This window comes from Sinocyclocheilus grahami, unplaced genomic scaffold, assembly GCF_001515645.1.
Source record: "Sinocyclocheilus grahami isolate Dianchi unplaced genomic scaffold, SAMN03320097.WGS_v1.1 scaffold30.1, whole genome shotgun sequence".
NCBI classification, from domain to species: Eukaryota; Metazoa; Chordata; class Actinopteri; order Cypriniformes; family Cyprinidae; genus Sinocyclocheilus; species Sinocyclocheilus grahami.
The window spans coordinates 2,680,432-2,703,423 of record NW_015505209.1 but is presented as its reverse complement, the minus strand read 5'-3'; the positions used below and the strand labels follow the sequence as shown (position 1 = coordinate 2,703,423).

At 37.2% G+C, this 22,992-nt stretch overlaps 1 protein-coding gene across 1 annotated transcript in view; it reads left to right on the top strand.

Moving 5' to 3' along the window:
- Nucleotides 1–13,613, top strand: part of kitlga (kit ligand a) — a 21,782-nt gene extending 8,169 nt beyond the window's left edge. The window contains exons 2-10 of the mRNA XM_016259375.1: nt 4,592–4,699; nt 5,278–5,334; nt 5,427–5,582; nt 6,300–6,510; nt 9,504–9,539; nt 10,474–10,565; nt 10,661–10,773; nt 11,855–11,911; nt 12,021–13,613. Of these exons, the coding sequence (XP_016114861.1) occupies nt 4,592–4,699; nt 5,278–5,334; nt 5,427–5,582; nt 6,300–6,510; nt 9,504–9,539; nt 10,474–10,565; nt 10,661–10,773; nt 11,855–11,885 (804 nt within the window). The 3' untranslated portion in view covers nt 11,886–11,911; nt 12,021–13,613. The remainder of the gene's footprint in view (nt 1–4,591; nt 4,700–5,277; nt 5,335–5,426; nt 5,583–6,299; nt 6,511–9,503; nt 9,540–10,473; nt 10,566–10,660; nt 10,774–11,854; nt 11,912–12,020) is intronic.
- Nucleotides 13,614–22,992: the final 9,379 nt, after the last annotated feature.

Genomic DNA, 22,992 nt, shown 5'->3' with positions numbered 1-22,992 from the left:
GAGAGAGCTTTACCGAGCTGACTGCTGTAACCGAACGAGACCAGGGTTTAAAGGCTGAACGAATGACTGACAGCCACAGCGGAGAAAAGCGTTTGTGTGAACTTTAATGTAAGGACTTAAATATTCATATGTAGCTGCCATTAAGCTATCGTATGGCTTCAGAAGTAACACAGAATAATTCGCACAATCGGGAAAAAAACCCCCAAAAATCTCAGATTTGGATCGGCTCTCTCTGACCGATTCCCGATCCGAGAAAAATGGCACTATCGGAGCCGATACCCGATATGAATATCGGATCGGGGCGCATCCCTACTATGAAGGTATTTTAAAGTCTTGGAGGAAGTCAAATTATGGATAATATAACCAATGAAACATCTGGGCTTCCATGTGTTGTTTCATTCATCAAATTTCAACAAATCCTCATCTGGTTCACGACACGCAAGAGATCTCTACAGTCCCTGGTGATGCTGTCTGAAATACTCACAATAGATTAACTGCTTGTTTGAGTGCATACTAAATTCCAGATGCTGCCATGTGTACTAGCATTGTTTACTTTAAATTATATATTGCAGTTCATTAATTCAAAGCAAGACCTAAGCATTTACATGAGGCCAGTCTTATTGATAGTTCGATGCAAATAAACATGCTCTGTTTAACCAGGAAGAATATTTTTAGAAGAGCTGGTTGGAAAGAAGATACATTTTGGAAACTCGTAATATATAGCCTCGTAGGCCATATATTATAAATTTGTAGATTTGCTTTAAAAGCTTATGAGCTGCCTAGCATTAACTTTTATACTGTTTTTATTCAGTCTGTAAAATGTTATTCATCACCTTTGAAGCACCCCTACTCCAATCATTCATAATTAGGTGAAATATGTTTGGTATATTATGTTTTTAAGATTTTTTTCTTGAATATCCGGTCACTAACTTTGCATTTTATAAATGTCTTTGACTTTTAAAGTCAAATTAAATTGTGGTTTGCAAAATATTTTACTTAATGTGACATTCTGGAGAATCAGGATATCCACTAATGAGAAAAAGCTTAGTGGGCGATTTTATTTTGTTTTATTTTGAACCATGAAAAGTGGACATTTTGTACCAGCATAGAGCTAAAAGCTAGTTTGTTAAAACAACGGCTAAACAGAAAGCTAGTTTGCAAAAATAGCTGTTAAATAGAATGTTAGCTTACTAAAACAATGGCTAAATAGAATGCTAGTTTTTTTTAAAACAGCAGGTAAATAGAAAGCTGGCTTGCTAAAACAATACCTAATGAAATGCTAGTTTGCTAAAATAACAGCTACATAAAACATGTTTTGCTAAAATAACAGCTAAATAGAATACTAGTTTGCTAAAACATGGTTAAATAGAATGCTGGTTTGCTAAAACAACAGCGAAATAGAATGCTGGTTTGCTAAAGGAATAAATAAAGTGCTTATATACTAAAACAATAGCTAAACAGAATGCTAGTTTGCTAAAACAACAGCGAAACAGAATGCTGGTTTGCTAAAACAACAGCGAAATAGAATGCTAGTTTGCTAAATGAATAAATGAAGTGCTAATATACTAAAACAATAGCTAAACAGAATGCTAGTTTGCTAAAACAACAGCGAAATAGAATGCTGGTTTGCTAAAGGAATAAAGTGCTAAATGGATAATATAACCAATGAAACATCTGGGCTTCCATGTGTTGTTTCATTCATCAAATTTCAACAAATCCTCATCTGGTTCACGACACGCAAGAGATCTCTACAGTCCCTGGTGATGCTGTCTGAAATACTCGCAATAGATTAACTGCTTGTTTGAGTGCATACTAAATTCCAGATGCTGCCATGTGTACTAGCATTGTTTACTTTAAATTATATATTGCAGTTCATTAATTCAAAGCAAGACCTAAGCATTTACATGAGGCCAGTCTTATTGATAGTTCGATGCAAATAAACATGCTCTGTTTAACCAGGAAGAATATTTTTAGAAGAGCTGGTTGGAAAGAAGATACATTTTGGAAACTCGTAATATATAGCCTCGTAGGCCATATATTATAAATTTGTAGATTTGCTTTAAAAGCTTATGAGCTGCCTAGCATTAACTTTTATACTGTTTTTATTCAGTCTGTAAAATGTTATTCATCACCTTTGAAGCACCCCTACTCCAATCATTCATAATTAGGTGAAATATGTTTGGTATATTATGTTTTTAAGATTTTTTTCTTGAATATCCGGTCACTAACTTTGCATTTTATAAATGTCTTTGACTTTTAAAGTCAAATTAAATTGTGGTTTGCAAAATATTTTACTTAATGTGACATTCTGGAGAATCAGGATATCCACTAATGAGAAAAAGCTTAGTGGGCGATTTTATTTTGTTTTATTTTGAACCATGAAAAGTGGACATTTTGTACCAGCATAGAGCTAAAAGCTAGTTTGTTAAAACAACGGCTAAACAGAAAGCTAGTTTGCAAAAATAGCTGTTAAATAGAATGTTAGCTTACTAAAACAATGGCTAAATAGAATGCTAGTTTTTTTTAAAACAGCAGGTAAATAGAAAGCTGGCTTGCTAAAACAATACCTAATGAAATGCTAGTTTGCTAAAATAACAGCTACATAAAACATGTTTTGCTAAAATAACAGCTAAATAGAATACTAGTTTGCTAAAACATGGTTAAATAGAATGCTGGTTTGCTAAAACAACAGCGAAATAGAATGCTGGTTTGCTAAAGGAATAAATAAAGTGCTTATATACTAAAACAATAGCTAAACAGAATGCTAGTTTGCTAAAACAACAGCGAAACAGAATGCTGGTTTGCTAAAACAACAGCGAAATAGAATGCTAGTTTGCTAAATGAATAAATGAAGTGCTAATATACTAAAACAATAGCTAAACAGAATGCTAGTTTGCTAAAACAACAGCGAAATAGAATGCTGGTTTGCTAAAGGAATAAAGTGCTAATATACTAAAACAATAGCTAAACAGAATGCTAGTTTGCTAAAACAACAGCGTAACAGAATGCTGGTTTGCTAAAACAACAGCGTAACAGAATGCTGGTTTGCTAAAACAACAGCAAAATAGAATGCTAGTTTGCTAAAGGAATAAATAGTGCTAATATACTAAAACAATAGCTAAACAGAATGCTAGTTTGCTAAAACAACAGCGAAACAGAATGCTAGTTTGCTAAAACAACAGCAAAATAGAATGCTAGAATGCTTGCTAAAGGTTGCTAATAGAATGCTTGCTAAAGGAATAAAGTGCTACTAAAACAATAGTTAAACAGAATGCTAGTTTGTTAAAACAATAGCGAAATAGCATGCTAGTTTGCTAAATGAATAAATAAAGTGCTAATATGCAAATAGTTTGCTAAAAGAATAAATAAAGTGTTAATGAACTAAAACAACAGCTAAACAGAATGCTAGTTTGCTAAAACAAAGACTAGACTGTAAGTTTGCTAAAACAACAGCGAAGTAGAATGTTAGCATTCTAAAACAACAGCTAAATTGAATGCTAGTTTGCTAAAACAATGGCTAAACAGTCTGCACAAAATTATGTAAGAAAATGATTACATTTTAATGTAAAACTGAACTTTGGAAGAGCATACACTGATGAATCTTTTACAACCCAGATAGCACACATACGTCTACAAGATGTCTGTTAAAGGTCTTTTGATCTGGAAAGCATCTGCTGTCTACAAACGTCTGACAGACATCTTTCAGATGTCAGTTTTACATACATTCTAAATCATAAACATCTTAAAGACATCTAATAGACGTCTATTTGACATCTAAAAGGAAACGTCCTATAGACGTATTGCAGATGAGCAAACTCTCATATATGTCATATGCAGATATACATTTATATGTCTTGCAGATATAAATGCAGACATCAAATAGACGTCTCCGAGATGTACGTGTGCAATCAGGGAATAAGACCAGAAACATACATTACTCATGAAAAGTTTCATTCGTTGACTTTGAAAATGAGACTTTAAAAACATTGTGCTGTCGCTGCTTTTGAATGTAAATGCCTCACGAGAAACGCATCCGATCGTGGTCACGTGATCCCAAAACCAGCCTAATTTCTGAAAATATGTAAATGCAGAGCATCAATTTTGTAATTGTGCAATTACACACTCGGAGCATATCGCAGCTAAACAGCCTGTCCTCAGATGAATCTGCTCTTCACCTCTGCTCCGCTCCCCCTCGCTTTCAATCGCTGGCCCGTTTCTCCCGACAAGGCTCATGCATTGTTTGTCTGGGATCACCCTAGTAAGCAGGGTTAAGAGCAAATCTGCCTCATGTTATGCAACAAGCTCAAATCGCAGGTCTGGGAAGAGGGCAGCAAAAGCTTTAAGCTCTAAGCCACCATGGGACAACAAGCTTTATAGCGGCGGATGGGAAGGAGACTTTGCTAGACAAAAACGCTCATTTATTCTATCAAAACTGACCCGGTTGTTCTCAAAATAGCAGTGAAAAAAATTTCCGTTTTGCCTAATACTCCTCCAAACAATGAGCTTAGAAATTAGGACACAAGCAGATCTGTGTTATTACAAGATTTTCGATACGATCAATTAGACTGATCTTTTACCTCTTGTTTTTCAGATTTGGATATGCACCTGTGTCCATTTATTGCTGTACATGACAGTTGCTGCCTATTCCAGTGAAATAGGAAATCCCATTACAGATGACATCAAGAAAATTTCTTTGTTGGTAAGAGCTCGGATATTCTTATCTCTCCAGTGCCGCTTTTTTCCCAGTGCATTTTGTGAAAGACAACAGCGAAGGCTGATTTACCGATGCTCTGGGGGGAAAGAGCTGAAATTTATTTCATGTGTGTTGGAATGAAAGCCCCAGACATGTGGTTCAAAGTATGATAATAGAGTCATATACATAAAACAAATGCTTCGCTGCAGACAGTCTTTTTAGGATCATCAAAAATCATCAGCCTGAAAGAATTATTGAGTTTATCACTTTGTTGGAACATGTGAGTTGTGTAATGGCATTTGCTTTTCTTTAGCAAAATATTTACGAAGTATGATGCCAAATCACTGTGCGTGCCATATGCTGAAAGGTTAATAACCAGTCATTAAAATCTTTTGAAGTACATATGTTTGTGGCTTCCATAGCTATACCTTAGCCAAGGTTATAAAGCAAATTAGAGTAATTCCATGTTTACATTGTGGTTACATACTGGTAAAGTTTAATTATTTAATCTTTATCGATGATGAAATGACCATGTGCATTGTAGTTTTTGGCACTTAGAACTGGCTTTTCTTCTCTCCTATTAGAAACAGAATATTCCGAAAGACTACAAGATTACGTTACGTTATATACCTAAAGAAGTGGTGAGTTGTTATTATTCAGTTTCATTGAATCGTTCATGGTAATAAAAGCAAACATGGTGATAATCTAGTAATGTCTTTTGTTTTTCTTCAAGAGTGGTATGTGCTGGGTGAAGCTAAATGTATTTCACTTGGAGGTGAGCTTTAAAGGCCTGGCGCAGAAGTTTGGGAACATATCCTCCAATAAAGATAATATAGGCACTTTTGTTCAAATACTGCAAGAGATGCGGTATCACATTGGACATGGCTTGGTAAGTTATCTCAACCAAGTAATTACAATAACAAGTGTGTTTCATGCAGAAATCTTGACATATCTAGTATGTTTTGCTTTGTTTTGAGTTACAAGTTTGTCTTGTCAGCTATAAAAATCAATTCTATAAATAACACAGTAATTGAGGAACTTTTGTAAAATGATTTGGAAAAAAACAGTACAAAAGGTCTTAATTAGGTCTTAATTTCATTATCAAAAATAGTTTAAGCGGACTTCAATTAAAAAAAACCCATTTATTTATGGTGTTTTTTTATTCATTTCTTTTTCAATAAAATTACATATAAAATGAATATTCATTATTAAAATGTATATATTTATTTTTATTTAAATTTATATTTTTATTTAAAACTATTTTTAAAATGGTTTATTTTTCTTATTTTTAGTATAGTAAAAAATTTTAGTAAAAATTGCAGCCAATGGGCAAGGTTTGTAAAACCACTTGGAAAAATAATTCATTCATTTGTAAAGCAGTGCAAAACCTGGTATGTCTTATTAAGGTTTTATGATTTTTTTTTTTTTTTTTTTAAGAATAGTTAAAATATTTTATTCAATGAATATTTATTATTACAATTTATTTTTGTATAATTTTTTTTCTATTTATTCAAATTTCTATTTAAACTATTAATTTTTATTATGAGTAAATCATCACAACAAATTATCCACTTGTACATGGAAACCATTTTTTCTGATTCTTCAGGAGGATTCAATGCTAGAATTTGATTGTCACTACGTAAATGAGATGTGGCTTACGGCAAAGTATTTTGAATTTGTGGAGGACTTTTTCTACACTGCCAATTCGTCAAGAAATGCTGAGGATTGTGAGCCCCCGCCGTGTCCCACATCTACAAAAACAACAGTAACGACAACTACGACAGCGTCGACAACGTCAGCGCAACATAGTACAAATGGTGAGGCGCATGTCATAAGTCTTATAGGCCTTGCAAAGGCATGGTCTACACATTGTGGAGTGTTGTCTGTGTCCTTTTTAATGAAGCTATTGAGAAACCGCAGAATGTCATTTGTGGAAGGCCGCCCGTTTGCAACTGAGGTTTTAGATGTTAACACCCGCTTTTAAATCATATCTCTTGTGGCAGCTTTGGTTGCAATTATGCACATGTTGTGTGTGTGTGTGTGTGTGTGTGGGTGAATGAGTGTGTGTGTTCCACGCCTTTTCAAACGAAGCCGCTGGACAAAACAAGAGAGGCAACATGTTTTTGTCAGCGCTATTATGACAGAGTCTCAGCTGAGTTTCAAAACCAAGAGATGCTCCCTAGTGAACGGCATGAAAGGGAGAGCAGAATCGAAGTCCAATTGTCACCATGTTGATTACAGAGCAATCTTCAGATCTTCCCAAGCGCAAGCTCTTTCTTTCTAAAAGCGGACAGATCAGATCTTTCATGGGGCGGAGAGAAAAGGAGATTGTCTCCGACTTTTTAAGCATCTAACAATGAACTGTTTCTATCTGAGACTTTTAATGCTTCTGTGTTTCTGGCTTTCTCTAGAGAAACGTAACGGTTTGCCTGATGACCCCGAAAAAGGTGAGTTATCACATAAATATCTTCAGTCATCACTGCTCTATGCATCCAAGAGATAGCTGGTCCAAAACTGAAAAACAAAAGTAAATAAATCATTTACCTGCCCTCATGTTGTTCCAAACATTCATGACTTTTATCTCTTCACTGGAACTCAAGAAGAGATACTGCTGTTTTTCTTACGATGAAAATGAATAAGGAATAAGGCCATCAAGCTCCAAAAATTGTATTAACAGAAAATATCTGCTGAAAGTAATGACATTTCATGCCAGGCTGGCAGACAAGTATTGGGCCACTTTGTTCTTTTTTTATCGTTTTTGAGGCGTGACAGCCTCAGACGCCATTCACTTTCATTGTTAGGGGAAATCCTTGTGAACCTTTTCAGAATTCCTCATTTTATGTTCCATAGAGGAATTGAGGAACAACATCAAGTAAATGATGACAGATTTTATTGTATTTAATTTTCCTTTACATTTTCTTCATTTGAAAATGACTATCTAGCTAGCCAAAGAAACAAGAAATGTCATGAGTTTAGTTTATAATTTTATTAAATTTTATTTTGTAACATTTATTTGAAGATCCAGCTAGCCAAACACTATCCATAGAGGAAACAATAAATGACTTGAGGGCAAATAAATGTTAACTGAAGTTTTATTTAATTTTATTTTATTTTGGGTAATCTATTCCTTTTTCTTCAAGAGTGGTATGTGCTGGGTGAAGCTAAATGTATTTCACTTGGAGGTGAGCTTTAAAGGCCTGGCGCAGAAGTTTGGGAACATATCCTCCAATAAAGATAATATAGGCACTTTTGTTCAAATACTGCAAGAGATGCGGTATCACATTGGACATGGCTTGGTAAGTTATCTCAACCAAGTAATTACAATAACAAGTGTGTTTCATGCAGAAATCTTGACATATCTAGTATGTTTTGCTTTGTTTTGAGTTACAAGTTTGTCTTGTCAGCTATAAAAATCAATTCTATAAATAACACAGTAATTGAGGAACTTTTGTAAAATGATTTGGAAAAAAACAGTACAAAAGGTCTTAATTAGGTCTTAATTTCATTATCAAAAATAGTTTAAGCGGACTTCAATTAAAAAAAACCCATTTATTTATGGTGTTTTTTTATTCATTTCTTTTTCAATAAAATTACATATAAAATGAATATTCATTATTAAAATGTATATATTTATTTTTATTTAAATTTATATTTTTATTTAAAACTATTTTTAAAATGGTTTATTTTTCTTATTTTTAGTATAGTAAAAAATTTTAGTAAAAATTGCAGCCAATGGGCAAGGTTTGTAAAACCACTTGGAAAAATAATTCATTCATTTGTAAAGCAGTGCAAAACCTGGTATGTTTTATTAAGGTTTTATGATTTTTTTTTTTTTTTAAGAATAGTTAAAATATTTTATTCAATGAATATTTATTATTACAATTTATTTTTGTATAATTTTTTTTCTATTTATTCAAATTTCTATTTAAACTATTAATTTTTATTATGAGTAAATCATCACAACAAATTATCCACTTGTACATGGAAACCATTTTTTCTGATTCTTCAGGAGGATTCAATGCTAGAATTTGATTGTCACTACGTAAATGAGATGTGGCTTACGGCAAAGTATTTTGAATTTGTGGAGGACTTTTTCTACACTGCCAATTCGTCAAGAAATGCTGAGGATTGTGAGCCCCCGCCGTGTCCCACATCTACAAAAACAACAGTAACGACAACTACGACAGCGTCGACAACGTCAGCGCAACATAGTACAAATGGTGAGGCGCATGTCATAAGTCTTATAGGCCTTGCGAAGGCATGGTCTACACATTGTGGAGTGTTGTCTGTGTCCTTTTTAATGAAGCTATTGAGAAACCGCAGAATGTCATTTGTGGAAGGCCGCCCGTTTGCAACTGAGGTTTTAGATGTTAACACCCGCTTTTAAATCATATCTCTTGTGGCAGCTTTGGTTGCAATTATGCACATGTTGTGTGTGTGTGTGTGTGTGGGTGAATGAGTGTGTGTGTTCCACGCCTTTTCAAACGAAGCCGCTGGACAAAACAAGAGAGGCAACATGTTTTTGTCAGCGCTATTATGACAGAGTCTCAGCTGAGTTTCAAAACCAAGAGATGCTCCCTAGTGAACGGCATGAAAGGGAGAGCAGAATCGAAGTCCAATTGTCACCATGTTGATTACAGAGCAATCTTCAGATCTTCCCAAGCGCAAGCTCTTTCTTTCTAAAAGCGGACAGATCAAATCTTTCATGGGGCGGAGAGAAAAGGAGATTGTCTCCGACTTTTTAAGCATCTAACAATGAACTGTTTCTATCTGAGACTTTTAATGCTTCTGTGTTTCTGGCTTTCTCTAGAGAAACGTAACGGTTTGCCTGATGACCCCGAAAAAGGTGAGTTATCACATAAATGTCTTCAGTCATCACTGCTCTATGCATCCAAGAGATAGCTGGTCCAAAACTGAAAAACAAAAGTAAATAAATCATTTACCTGCCCTCATGTTGTTCCAAACATTCATGACTTTTATCTCTTCACTGGAACTCAAGAAGAGATACTGCTGTTTTTCTTACGATGAAAATGAATAAGGAATAAGGCCATCAAGCTCCAAAAATTGTATTAACAGAAAATATCTGCTGAAAGTAATGACATTTCATGCCAGGCTGGCAGACAAGTATTGGGCCACTTTGTTCTTTTTTTATCGTTTTTGAGGCGTGACAGCCTCAGACGCCATTCACTTTCATTGTTAGGGGAAATCCTTGTGAACCTTTTCAGAATTCCTCATTTTATGTTCCATAGAGGAATTGAGGAACAACATCAAGTAAATGATGACAGATTTTATTGTATTATTTAATTTTCCTTTACATTTTCTTCATTTGAAAATGACTATCTAGCTAGCCAAAGAAACAAGAAATGTCATGAGTTTAGTTTATAATTTTATTAAATTTTATTTTGTAACATTTATTTGAAGATCCAGCTAGCCAAACACTATCCATAGAGGAAACAATAAATGACTTGAGGGCAAATAAATGTTAACTGAAGTTTTATTTAATTTTATTTTATTTTGGGTAATCTATTCCTTTACCAATTATTTGAGGAACTCTATCCAACAACTTTTTTTTCTTCCGTTTTATTGTAGTTTATATATTATTATCTATTTCTTCAACATTTATTTCAAGAGAGTTATCCAGTTATGCTGGTCAGATTTTTGATTTAGTTCAACTGATGTACTCTGATATATCTGTAAGGTTGAAAGTTTATCTTGCTGTCTGTCACAATTCAACAAGAGAACCTTTGCAAACTGATAAAACCAGTCTCATTTTTTTGTAGGGGCATTCCTTCCGAAAGTTGTGCAGAGCAGTCTTATGTCGCTGCTCGCCATCCCGTTCATCGCAGTGGTGGTGTTTCTGTTGGTCTGGAAGGTACGTGTGGTGGTGTGCTCTGCTGAGCCTTCAGCATCAAAGCCTTTTCGATTTCAATCCTGATTGGTATTTTTCTTTTTCCTTTTGTAATGCAGATGAAATCTAGAAGAAATGCCCCACAAACTGAACGGAGTCCAGAAGAAGGTCCCGCCCTTTTCTCAGGAGAGGAAGCCAATATACCCCCATTAGATGTGGAGATATCTGAAAAGTAAATATTCAAGTCTGCATAGTGTGCTGTACTTTCCATTGAGTCCTAAAATATTTTAAACCTTCAAAAAATGAAATGCATATTAAAGGGATAGTTCACCCAAAAATGAAAGTTCTGTCATTAATTACTCACCCTCATGTCCCGTACGACCTCCGTTCATCTTCGGAACACAAATTAAGATATTTTTAATGAATTCTGAGAGCTCTCTGACCCTCCCATAGACAGCAATGTAATTACCACGATCAACGCACAGAAACGTAGCAAGGAGATCAGTAAAATAATAAATTTTTGAACCGTAATTTTACGAAGCTACGAGATCACTTTTGTATGCAAAGAAAACAAAAATAACGACTTTATTCAACAATTCGTCTCCTCCACATCACCTTAGTGCCATTTTGGAGAGTATCCACTGAACGTAAACAACGTATACTGTTCTGTGTCAGCTGCGCCAGTCGGATACGTTTTCTATGTTGCTTACACTTTGATTTGAATGAAAACAACGTATCCATGTGGCGCAGCTGACACAGAACAGTATACGTTGTTTACGTTCAGTGGATACTCTCCAAAATGACGCGGAGGAGACGAATTGTTGAATAAAGTCGTTATTTTTGTTTTCTTTGCATACAAAAAGTAATCTCGTAGCTTCGTAAAATTACGGTTGAATCCCTGATGTCACATTTCTGGACCTTGATCGTGGTAATTACATTGCTTTTTCGTGAGCCCTCAGAATTCATCAAAAATATCTTAATTTGTGTTCCGAAGATGAACGAAGGTCTTACGGGTTTGGAAAAATATGGGGTGAGTAATCAATGACAGAATTTTTTTTTTAACTATCCCTTTAAATAAATCATATTTAACATTTATGTTTTATGATTTGAAACCTAACAAATTTAAATTTGTGAAATGTTTTGCATTTCTATTTATTTATTTTATTTATTTATTTTATCAAATATCATTTTTAAAAAATTAAGTTTTTAAGTGTTGCTTAGGTATCCAAATATTATTAGGGTCTATTTTTGTCCTACCTATTGAGCTGTTTCAACACACCAGTTAACGCCAACTTCCTGTTTTCCTTTTCCAGAAATAGATTAAATATTATCATGGCAGTGTAAATCCAGCCCCAGCTTAACCAACGCAGGTAAATAATGTTCTTATTCTAAATGAAGTACCAACTTAACCTACTTTACAGCATATCATTTCACAGAGGCCGCAGCCATTAATTTTGTTTCTCATTAACAACATTTCAGTCACTCCTTCAGATGGCACAACGGACTGGAACAAACAAGCACCACCAACGAAAGATTCTCTTACCGAACTTCTAGTTGTGAAGGAAGGAATCATACTGGCCTGAGACGCAACAAACTGCTCTTTTGAGAACTGATGCCCTCTCTTATCAACCACTGCTGAGCCCTTCGGGGTAGATACAGTTGCTCCTTCTGAGAACTTCTGAGAGTTGCTCTTCATGCTCTTTAAAGCTTCCTTCTCCTCTTGGAGACCCCACGGAGACTGCAGGAGGAATTCGATGAAAAACAGAATGAAAGCAACACAGCATTGGATTCAGCTGGAGGCGTCAAATAGCCAAGCGCATTTTTTGGAGAGCAGGAGCCGCAGTTCAGAAGGAGGGCAGCCATATTGTTGCTTGAGAGCAGATGCTATCTAAAAGGAGTTAAAGCAGAATTGACTACCTCCAGCAGCACTGGTCCATCTCCGTCTTTCTTTCTTCATCCTTGTTCTCTCTCTTTCTTTTGGTCTGGGTGTCCAGATAGACGCCTTTTCAGTTTTTTGAGTGCTTGAATCAGTAAAGTCGTTCTCAGATTGTATCATCTGATTTGTGAATTGTTTTTATTGTCACTATAGACTGGTGGTGTGGACTTAATTTATTTATTGTCTGAATATGACATGACACCTGCATGGCATCAAATATCGATCGAGACGAGGAATACCCAATCATCTCAACCTTAAAACATATCCAACAATCCTTAATTGCTTGTGTATTTCGACAATAAACCCTACGTTCATGCTAGCCGCAACCTTCTAAGTACCATTATAGCTCCTCACAGATGCCATTAAGCGTTTTTAAAGCTATATATCAGTACACCCGTGGTTTATGCAGTTAGTTTTACATTATGGCTTTTTATGAAGTCTGTTTCAGTGTTTTTGAAGTCATTTAGTATGAGAATTTCTGGTGGCTGCTAATTTTTTTAGACTACTCCGCTTTTGTCAACGGTCATGAGTTTTATAGCTTGTAGAAAAAAATCTGCCATACTAGAGTGAAATGCATCAGTCAGACTTTAAATATGGGTCAAAACTAAATCAATTAGTATTACGTCAAACAAAATGGTACACCTCACACACTCCATCGGAAGATCTCGCTAGCAGTAATAGAAAACCTACATGTATGCTTTTACTCGTAATTTTGTGCCTTTTCACAGCATGGCTCTCCCTGTAAAGATTATTTTTGGATAACCAGCCATATATTTATTACGGAGAAAAAAAATAATATAATAATGATATTGCACTAGTTATATTCAAGAAAATTCCTCTAGGACATTTCAGATGACTTTCCAAGAAAAGCATAATACGATCCGGTTCCGGCTTCGGTCTCCTGCCGAGTATGAATCAATTTATGCATGTTCACATCTGATGTCTTACATGGCTTGCGCTTAATCTGTACATACTGATTTATGATAGCTACGACTCATATAGACAAGTGCTAATGATTTCGAGACGAAATTCAGAGGAGATTTGATTTGTACCCTGCTTTCTCCAACTGGTTGTAATGATCTATATCCTGTGTTGTGGGGAATAACCTGTTGTCTGCCCAGTCTTTGTTTTCTTAGTTAGAGCACAACAGTACATGGCTTGCGCTTAATCTGTACATACTGATTTATGATAGCTACGACTCATATAGACAAGTGCTAATGATTTCGAGACGAAATTCAGAGGAGATCAGATTTGATTTGTACCCTGCTTTCGCCAACTGGTTGTAATGATCTATATCCTGTGTTATGGGGAATAACCTGTTGTCTGCCCAGTCTTTGTTTTCTTAGTTAGAGCACAACAGTTTTTTTTCTTTTTTTTAAGATACAGTATGTAATGTGAAGTTGACGTTTGGTGAGTAATATCTTGTCCTGGTTAAGGTGGTTGTTTACAAAAACTTGTATTAACATTGGCAGCAATGGAAAGGTCTCATTGTAGTGTTTTCATGCAGTTAATCCAAGTCATTTTGAAGCTCTCGATGGGGAATGTCAGTGTAAGTATTTGCTTTTTCCATCAGAGTAAACCCCTTCAGACCATCTCAGTGTAGTTCGGGACAGTGCTGGTAATGTTACAGCATGAGGTCACAGATTATAAACACGCAAAATTAATTTTTACACAATTCGGGAACCTCATTGAACCGGAGAAGTTCTCAGTCTGTCTAGACTCTAGAGGGTGATGAAGCTGCCTTTGGCGCCTTTGTGCCCTGATAAGGTTCCATGTAAAGAGTCAATAAGTAATTGCGACAGATAAGCTGCACCATAGAAATCTTCAAAAGTGAGAACATTCCTACATGTTGTAGGAGTTTTGTGTGTAAAAACTATGAAAACAGGAGTTAAGACCCCTCAAAACACAGACCACATGAGCTGGCCAGTGAAATTCCCACCACTGCCCTGAAACTACTGGGAATGTTGGCGAAGTGTCAGAAGGCACTGTTGCTCCGTTTTGTGATGCTGAGATGAGAGGGACGTACAAGGGAACCGTACCAGGATTTTTCCGATTTGGCACGTCCCAACTGCCGCAATTGGAGCCAGCATCATATTTGTAAGACTGCAGAACACAGCTAGTCAGGAAGCCAGTCAGGGTGCCAAAAGTAAACAAGGAATTGTGGCCCAGTCATTGTCTGGGTGACAGTCTACTGTATTCTGTATTTTATATGAATATATGCAAATATATGTATGAGATGTGAATAAAGTACATTTATCCACCATTGCTGAGGCTTGGGTGGGTTTTACTTCTCATTACGACTAATAAAACCATGATAATTACAGTTGAGCAGTCTGGGTTTGATTTGACTTTTTACCATTTTTTTCTTTCAACTTCCTTTTAAAATGTACTGATGCATTTAAAAGGACAGTTTACTCATGTACTCACCCTCATCCAAACCCAAATGACTTTTTTGACATCCATTATAGTTTATGAGGGAAGTATTTTTTTCAGTGCATCGGTTAATCCTGAACGATTCATTCTGAAAGAGTCGAGTTCAGCTCAATCAATCAGTGATCCGTTTGCAATGTTTTATGCGACTGAGTGAATAAAGACTAATAATTTCTCACATAAAAACTATTGTATGACTTCAAAAAACTTTGAAGGTACTTGTCATGAGTCGCTGCTGTGAAGAGCACGACGCAGGAGCAGGATAAGGAAACCACATTTATTCTTAACAGAAATTCCTAGAATTGGGAAAACACAATCACTATAACATTGACAACACCGAACACTAGACACAGGAAACTCTGGGCTTAAGTAACTAATGAGGATAATTAAGGGAACACCGGTGAATGGAATGACAATCAAACATGAGGGAAAACTAGGTCACAGAGCACATGGGGAAAGAAAACACAACAAAACAGGAACACAGAACGTCCAGGGGCATGACAATTCGCCCCACTCCCGGAAGGTGTGTCCTCGCGCCACATACAATCAACAAAGAGGGTGGGCATCCTGGAGGCTTCTCAGGGCAGGCTAGTACGTGAGGCCTCCAGGGCGGTACCTGTTCCGGTAACAATGGCGGAGCAGGCAGTTCAGGGGGCCATGGCGGATCAGGCAGTTTGGTCTCCGGGGCCTCGGCACTTGCCTTGACCACTCTGGTCGGAGACGTATAGCCCACCCCAACATTTTTTGGGGGACAGAAGCCGTCTCTGGGCCGGACTCGGGAACAGGAGCCTTCACTGGGCTGCACTTGGGGACAGGTGCCCTCACTGGGCCGAACTCAGGAACAGAGGCTCTTTCTGGGCTATACTCGGGATCTGAGGCCCTCTCTGGGCTTGACGTGGGAACAGGAGCCCTCTCTGGGGTATACTCGGGATCTGAGGCCCATCCGGAGCCAGACGTGGGAACAAAAGCCCTCTCTGGGCTGGACGTGGGGACAGAAACACACTCTGGGCTTGACGTGGGCTCCCTGTTGAGCTCTGCGACGCGAGTGGACTTCCTGTTGTGCTCTGTGACGTGTGTGGGCTCCCTGTTGAGCTCTGGAGAGCATTCGGCCTCCTGATTCTGGTCTAGGGCTAGAGCCATCTCACGAATCGGGTCAGGGGCTAGAGCCATCTCTCAATTCTGGTCAGAGGCTAGAGCCCACAGTCTCTTCCTTCTCATTCTCCTCTTTTGGGCTGAAGATAAGGAGATTGGAGTTGGCATCACAGGGCTTGACAGTGGAGCGGCCGGCGGGCTTCAGAGTGAAGTGGCCGGTGAGCTTGAGAGTGGAGCGGCCGGCAGGCCTGAGAGTGGAATGACTGGCGGGCGTGAGAGTGGAGCGGCCGCTGTTTCTGGGCTGAGGACTGGAGAGGAACTTGGGAGAACTCGGGGAAGCGCAGGTGGAATAGAGGGAGCGGGCTCATTGGGATGGTATGTGGAGGGTGCCGGCGGATGGTGATCTGAAGCACCCACATGCTTCCGGATGGGAACAGGACGATTATCTACATCAACTAAGAAATCCAAGCCAGTAAAATCGAGGATGTAATTAATAAAGTCAGCTACGGGTCTATAACAGTCATCAGGAGAAAGGACTCGAAACAAATTATCATCGTCGAGTCCCATCCAGAATTAAGCATTAACTGTGTGATCGCTCCAGCTCACTAGATGTACAACACTCAAGAACTCCTCCACATATTGCTCCAAAGGCCGTCCATCCTGCTGGAGGTTCCAAATAAGGTCCTCTGCACAGTTCATTCTTTTGGTTCGGTGTTCTGTCACGAGTTGCTGCTGTGAAGAGCACAACGCAGGAGCAGGAAAAGGAAACCACATTTATTCTTAACAGGAACTCAGAGAACTGGGAAAGCACAACACTATAACATTGACGACACCAAACACTAGCCTGTCCCCCTGAATGCCAGCCTCTCCTGTGACAGTACGTACATTAACAAAAAAAGGGCTTTTGAATGTGTGACAAAGGTCTTTATGAATTTAAATTGTGTGCGTTTTTTCTCGGCGGTGGGAATCGGCACAGGACCTTAGTCACAGGTCATGTGGTTTAGGGTTACTAAAAGCCTCTACCAATAGAGTTGTGTTGTGCGCTTTTTGCCCTTTTACAAAGCCCTTTCTGCAGCCGCGAGAGAAAGCGCTCACCCCCAGGTGGGGAGTGGAGACGGACGAGTCGGGTCCCTGGAGGCCGTAACCAGAGGCTTATCAGAGCCCGACGCTGTTCTGTAATACTCCTGTGAAAGGCCTTCTCCGCCGCCTCCCAATAGCCGTGTCTCTGGGCAGGAGGCTGTAATGGAGATCTCGGTGGCCCCTCGGTAAGCAACGAAGGAGCAAAAAAGGGGGGTCTGTCTCAGGACGAGGCCAGAGCCGAGCTGGGATGGAGGGAGAGATGACACTGCCGCGTAGGCGTGACAGAAGAGAGGAGAGGTCTAATGAGTCAGAGGGGAAAGGCTCGGGTTCTCCTCAGGGGTCCCCCGCCGTGAAGCGTCACCTCACGGGGCGCAGGTGGAAACGCCCGGCATTCGAACACCACCGCGTTTCTCACGGGCTCCCCGAGGAGTGCTTGTGTCGTGGCTCAAAAGGATTGGATAAAGACCAGGAAGGTTTACACCAGTTCAATGACATTCAGCTTAAAACCGCGGATGAGTAACCTGAGATTTGCTGATATGACTAAGGCGAACACACTGTCGGATGAAGATAAATGTCGCGCTGCTGAGTCATGTCACGATGATCGGTTGCTTTCTTCTTGGCTGCTACGCTGATTGAAATCCTAAAGTTTGTTTTGCCAGTAATTTTGCCAGCTGATACAACTGGCGGCATACCATGGTGGTCTGAAAGGCTTCCCGTGATGAATTTCGAGTGAAACTCAAATTGTGTTGAAACTGATTTCAGGACAGACCAGGATTATGCATTTATCACACAGAAGCTCTGAATAACAATCTTTTGTCAAAGCATTTAGCAGTCACTTTTAAAAAGTAGTTATTTGTCCTTCTGTGCAGGAAAAATATATAATGCAATTCACATTTTTCAATTATCATTACTATGTGTAGCTTAAGAAAAAAATCCAGTGTGCCACAATAATGTAAAATGCATTCGGTGCTTCAAAAAAATTCTAAATTCATTATATAACCCCACGCATCACTCTGATTCCCAGGAGGATAAAGGGTGTGTAAAAGAAGGTGTTTTCTTTTATCAAAATGAGCACTGTTGGGTGTTCATATTGTTTGATGCTGTTTGAAATGCTGATTCTTTTCACACTATTCCATTGAATCATTTCAAAAGAGTAACTTGATATGCTGAAAATTCAGCTTTGTCATCACAGAAATAAATTACATTTTAGCATATATTAAAATATGGTACAAAACAGTTCCTTTAAATTGTAATAAAATTTCAATTTGACAGTTTTTTCTGTATTTGTGATAAATGCAGCCTTGATGAGTATAAGAGACATCTTTCAAAGTCAAATTATTCAAAAATTTTGACTGGTAGTGTATTTATAAATTTAAAATTTGAATATTTTATTTACTATTATTACATATTTTAATTATTTATATATGTGATTTTTTAAAAGTCATTTTAATAAATTGTATAAAAATATTCAACAAAAATGTCAGGTTGACCAATTGATCATCGTGCATTTTAGCAGCATGAAAAAAGCAGTTGACATTTTGATGATCATCCTTTTTGTATTTAACAGGGAAAAGTCATCAAAACAATTTGCTGAAACATGAAGGTGAGTAGAATTCAAGCAAATAATTGTGACATTTAATTATCAAAGAAACTATTTGTTAGGAAATTGCAACACACATTTTGAATGGCAGTGCCACTTGTGGTATCTTAAGCATGGTTTTCATGGAAATCGGAGTAACCACACACAATGCCCATGTTACTTTTTATCTGTGTTTTAAAAGTTTTTTCATTAGTATTAGAGAAACACAAAACCGTATAAACCCTGATCGTCAAATGCCACCCATGGATAGGATAATTGCCATTTCTCTTTAATGAACATGACTCATGTATCATATCCCCTAGGCAGTCTTCGGTTTCTTGTGTTAAGCCTATGCTAAAACATTTAAAATCTTTACAGGTTTGGCAATACTTCATTTTTGAGCTAAGGCATTTGATTTGATTACACATATATGTGTCTAATAGGGTCAATTTCAGCACAGAAAGAATAACTGCAAAATTGGAATTCCCTTTCAGCACTTCAGTAAAATAACCGTAAAATATGACAGGTTCAGTGATCTTTGTCACACACGTAATGATGTAGCAACATCGCACCAGCTTAACTGCATGCCTGATAAACTTTAACAATGGTATGCAAACAAACTTCAAAGATTTTGTGGCCGACTAGCAATAACTCGTTTACAGCCCTTCATGCAGAGTCAAGTGTCTTTTTGATCTTTAAGCTAATGATCACACCTGACAGAAAATTTACTTTGTTTCAATTCCAATGTTAGTACTTTTAAAACTGGGCTCATATGAGATAACAACAACATGTGGGAGCTGAAGCCTCAGGCTAGTCACCCTAAAGGATTTTAACTTGCTTGAACTCAACATGCATCCACATTACAGATGTATCTGCTGTTAGATATTAAGCAGTGTTTACCCACATTACAGCAGTGGCACTGGAAAGCCCTCAAGTCAATCACTGCAAAACAAAAGCACAAGGACAAGAACACTGAACTCCCTCTCTGACCGATCTGTATTGCTGTGGAAGTTCTCACTTTAAAAAGCAAACAACTGCACTTAAAACTGAGTAGTGATCCTCTGAAATTCAATTATTTCTGTAGCCTGTATCAACAATGGTCTAATTTGTTTCTAATTCTCATTTCTGAAGATAGCATTTTTATTTCTTTAATTTAGAAGAAGCAACTGCAATAAAATTGATGCATTTAGCTGCAAACTTTTGAGATCTGGGGAAAGAAACATCAACACCAGGTAAGACCAGAGAGTATTGTGACCGATTAGAAAGGAGCTACGGGGTGAACTGAGTATACATAAATAATCTGTAAATCTTTCATAATCCAAAAATGAACATATTCTGGTTAAAATCTGATTTGTTTGCGCCTAAACCCTACATATATGACGCAATTGTGAGACTGATTAGCATGCAAACACGCACACAGTGATTTGATCAGATGTTATTTGTCATTTTGTATCATCGGAAGGGCTTAAATTGAAACAGTTTTTGGATTAAGTGAGGGGTGGGATGGATTTTTGGCATAAAAATGGTTTAGAAACAAAGCAAATATGATTAACACAACAAATCATGCACAAAATCATGCACATGTTTCCTAGTAGTGGATAGGTAGTGAACGGCGATCTTTGTACTTTTAAGTTAGTTTTTGGATAAGTAGTACATTTAATAAAAACAGCAACTATTGCAGAGACACATAGCACAAATAAACAGCATGTTACAACACTCCCCAGTCTCTAGTATACCGAACAACTCCTGCAAACCCCTCACCGATTACTGATCTTCAGAGAACACGTTTAGAATTATGTGATTATTTTAACTGTCATTATTAACTCAGCATGACAGGAATAATACTATCCATTTGTAGCAGTATTACTGAGTAAATAATAAGACTCTCAAAACCTCTCCTGCCTGCCAGACAATATTTAAGTAAATTGAAATGTCAACAAGAGAACATTCATAAATGCCTTCTCTCCAGTCTTTTCGGTGCCTGCTTGTCTGTGGAATGAAATCACATGAAGCCGATATCAAGTGCACATCATTCGTGGAAAACTAATTTATTTATATTTGCCCAGCCACCAAGCGGGTGCAGTCTTAATGGAGCACAATATCATTTGGGTCACAAGTCATTTGGGTGTTTTTTATCATTATTATTTCTAATTTGTGCAGGACAGAATATCGTATTTTCTGTGTTGGGACAGCAACAGCTTGCAAGGCTGTTTATGTTTCACAGTATGTGGTGAACAATTTTCCCTTTTTATAGCTCCTGAACAAATACCCTCTTAAAGAAGAATAGCTTTAAGGATAGATAGCTTTACAACCAGATGGCTTTTAAAGTTAGTTTATCCTCCATATGTGTTGTCAACCGTTTTAAAATTGTGGGACATATAATGAATATAACCATATATTGGGTGGATTCAAATGTACAAATGTTAGCCGGTTGACCGTGAGTTATCTAGCACTTCCACTATTAGAAAGTATGTAGCAGCAGTTTAATAATAACCATTGCATTATTTGGGCACTCCTTGGCACATAAATATAAATGGTTACTTAAAAGGACACTTTATCCATAAATGAAAATTGTCCATAATTACTCACCCCCGCCTTTCTTGTCATGGAGCACAAAAACAGATCTTTAGCAGAGTGTTCATGCAGCTTCATACTTAACTCTTTTTCAGTTCCACGCTGAAAAAACAATGGTGGAGAAACAATTTTTACTCAGAAATGAATAGTAAGTTTCACTAATAATTTATGAAGAAATGTCAAGTAAACATTGAATTAAACATACAAATTTGAAGTATTTTCTTGTAAAACATCAGAAACTCCAGTAATCTTCAAATCCAACTTCGAAAAATAATTTTTACAGTGCATGTTCTACAGTCTTTATCTCACTCTTCTTTTTCCTCCTCGCTTGAGGATTGTTCAGCAACTGAGAGTAAAGCAGGCCACTTTATAATCACCCAACTGTCTGCAGGACCTTTTTAACATCTTCAAACCAACAAGGGCTGTCGGCTGGCTCCTCACGCCTGACCCCTTTGACGACGCCTGACTGCATCTTATTTTAGATATAGCAAGCTTATGTTAAACTGCTCCTGGTTTATTCAGGAGCTTCAGGAATGCACAGTTTTCACAGGTATAGAGCTTGTATTTACCTGCCAACAGTGGCATGTTATGGTCACCCCAAAAATGGAAATAGTTTATTTTTCTTATTTTCTCTCTCAAAGTGAGAGTGAGCTGGGGCTAATTGTTTCAAGGAAATTTACACCGAGGTCTGTATTATATTATAAAAGTCAAACTAGATAAAGTTTCTCAAGACGTGAAAAAGTTGTAAAAACTTGAAGATTGAAACAGTTGTAAAGTTTCACATTGTTAGAATGTTTTAGCATGTTTTAACTTGTTTTTCACATTGCTAACATGTTTCTGGCATAATTGGTATGTTGCTAGCAAGTTGTTAGCATGATTAGTGTGTTGTTAGCATTTTTTAACATGATTAGCATGATGCTAGCATGTTGCTAACATGTTTCTAGAATGATTAACATGTTAAGATCATTAGTAGGCTATGTCATTAGCATTTCATTAACATGTTGCTATCGTGTTGTTAACATGATTAGCATGTTGCTAATCATGTTTCTAGCATGATTAACATGTTGCTATTATGATTATTTGTTTTCTCTAGCAGTGGTTTTATATGTTGGTTTAAAATATCTAGTTCAAAATAGTCTTAAATCATTAAATAGCTGTTTGGTAACAAAAGAACACAATAAAACTACACTGGCATACATGCAAGAATCAAGTATATAACAAAGGCAGATTTAGCCAAAGTTAATGCCAGGTGGATTAAGCTGGATCAAAAGAAAATGCACACCAGAATAATATTTTATAAGGTGCAGAGTCCAGGACATGGAAATCTAAAAGAATTCACACACTTTCTAATGCTTAAAAAAATTAAAATGCAGACCATGTAGTCGGAACTACATTCACATTTATGCATTTAGCAGATACTTTTATCCAAAGTGACCTACAATACATATACTAAAGGTTGATGCGTTCCCTGGGAATCGAACCCATGACCTTGCCATTGCCATGCTGTTTGAATAAAAGGAATTTAGGTTGGGGAAAGTTGTCACCTGTGTTTTAAATATTGTAATTTTATAAAATAAAATAATATATGTTGGCCAAAACAGTGGTTTAATATTTGTATAATTTTTTTTACTGCTTAATTTTAGCTGAAAAGCCTATAATAAGCCCATAATACACATAATCAGGTTTATTGTGTGACAACTTACCCCATTTACTGTAAACTATTCACTAGGAAATCAAAATTAACCTAATGTACTGGTCTT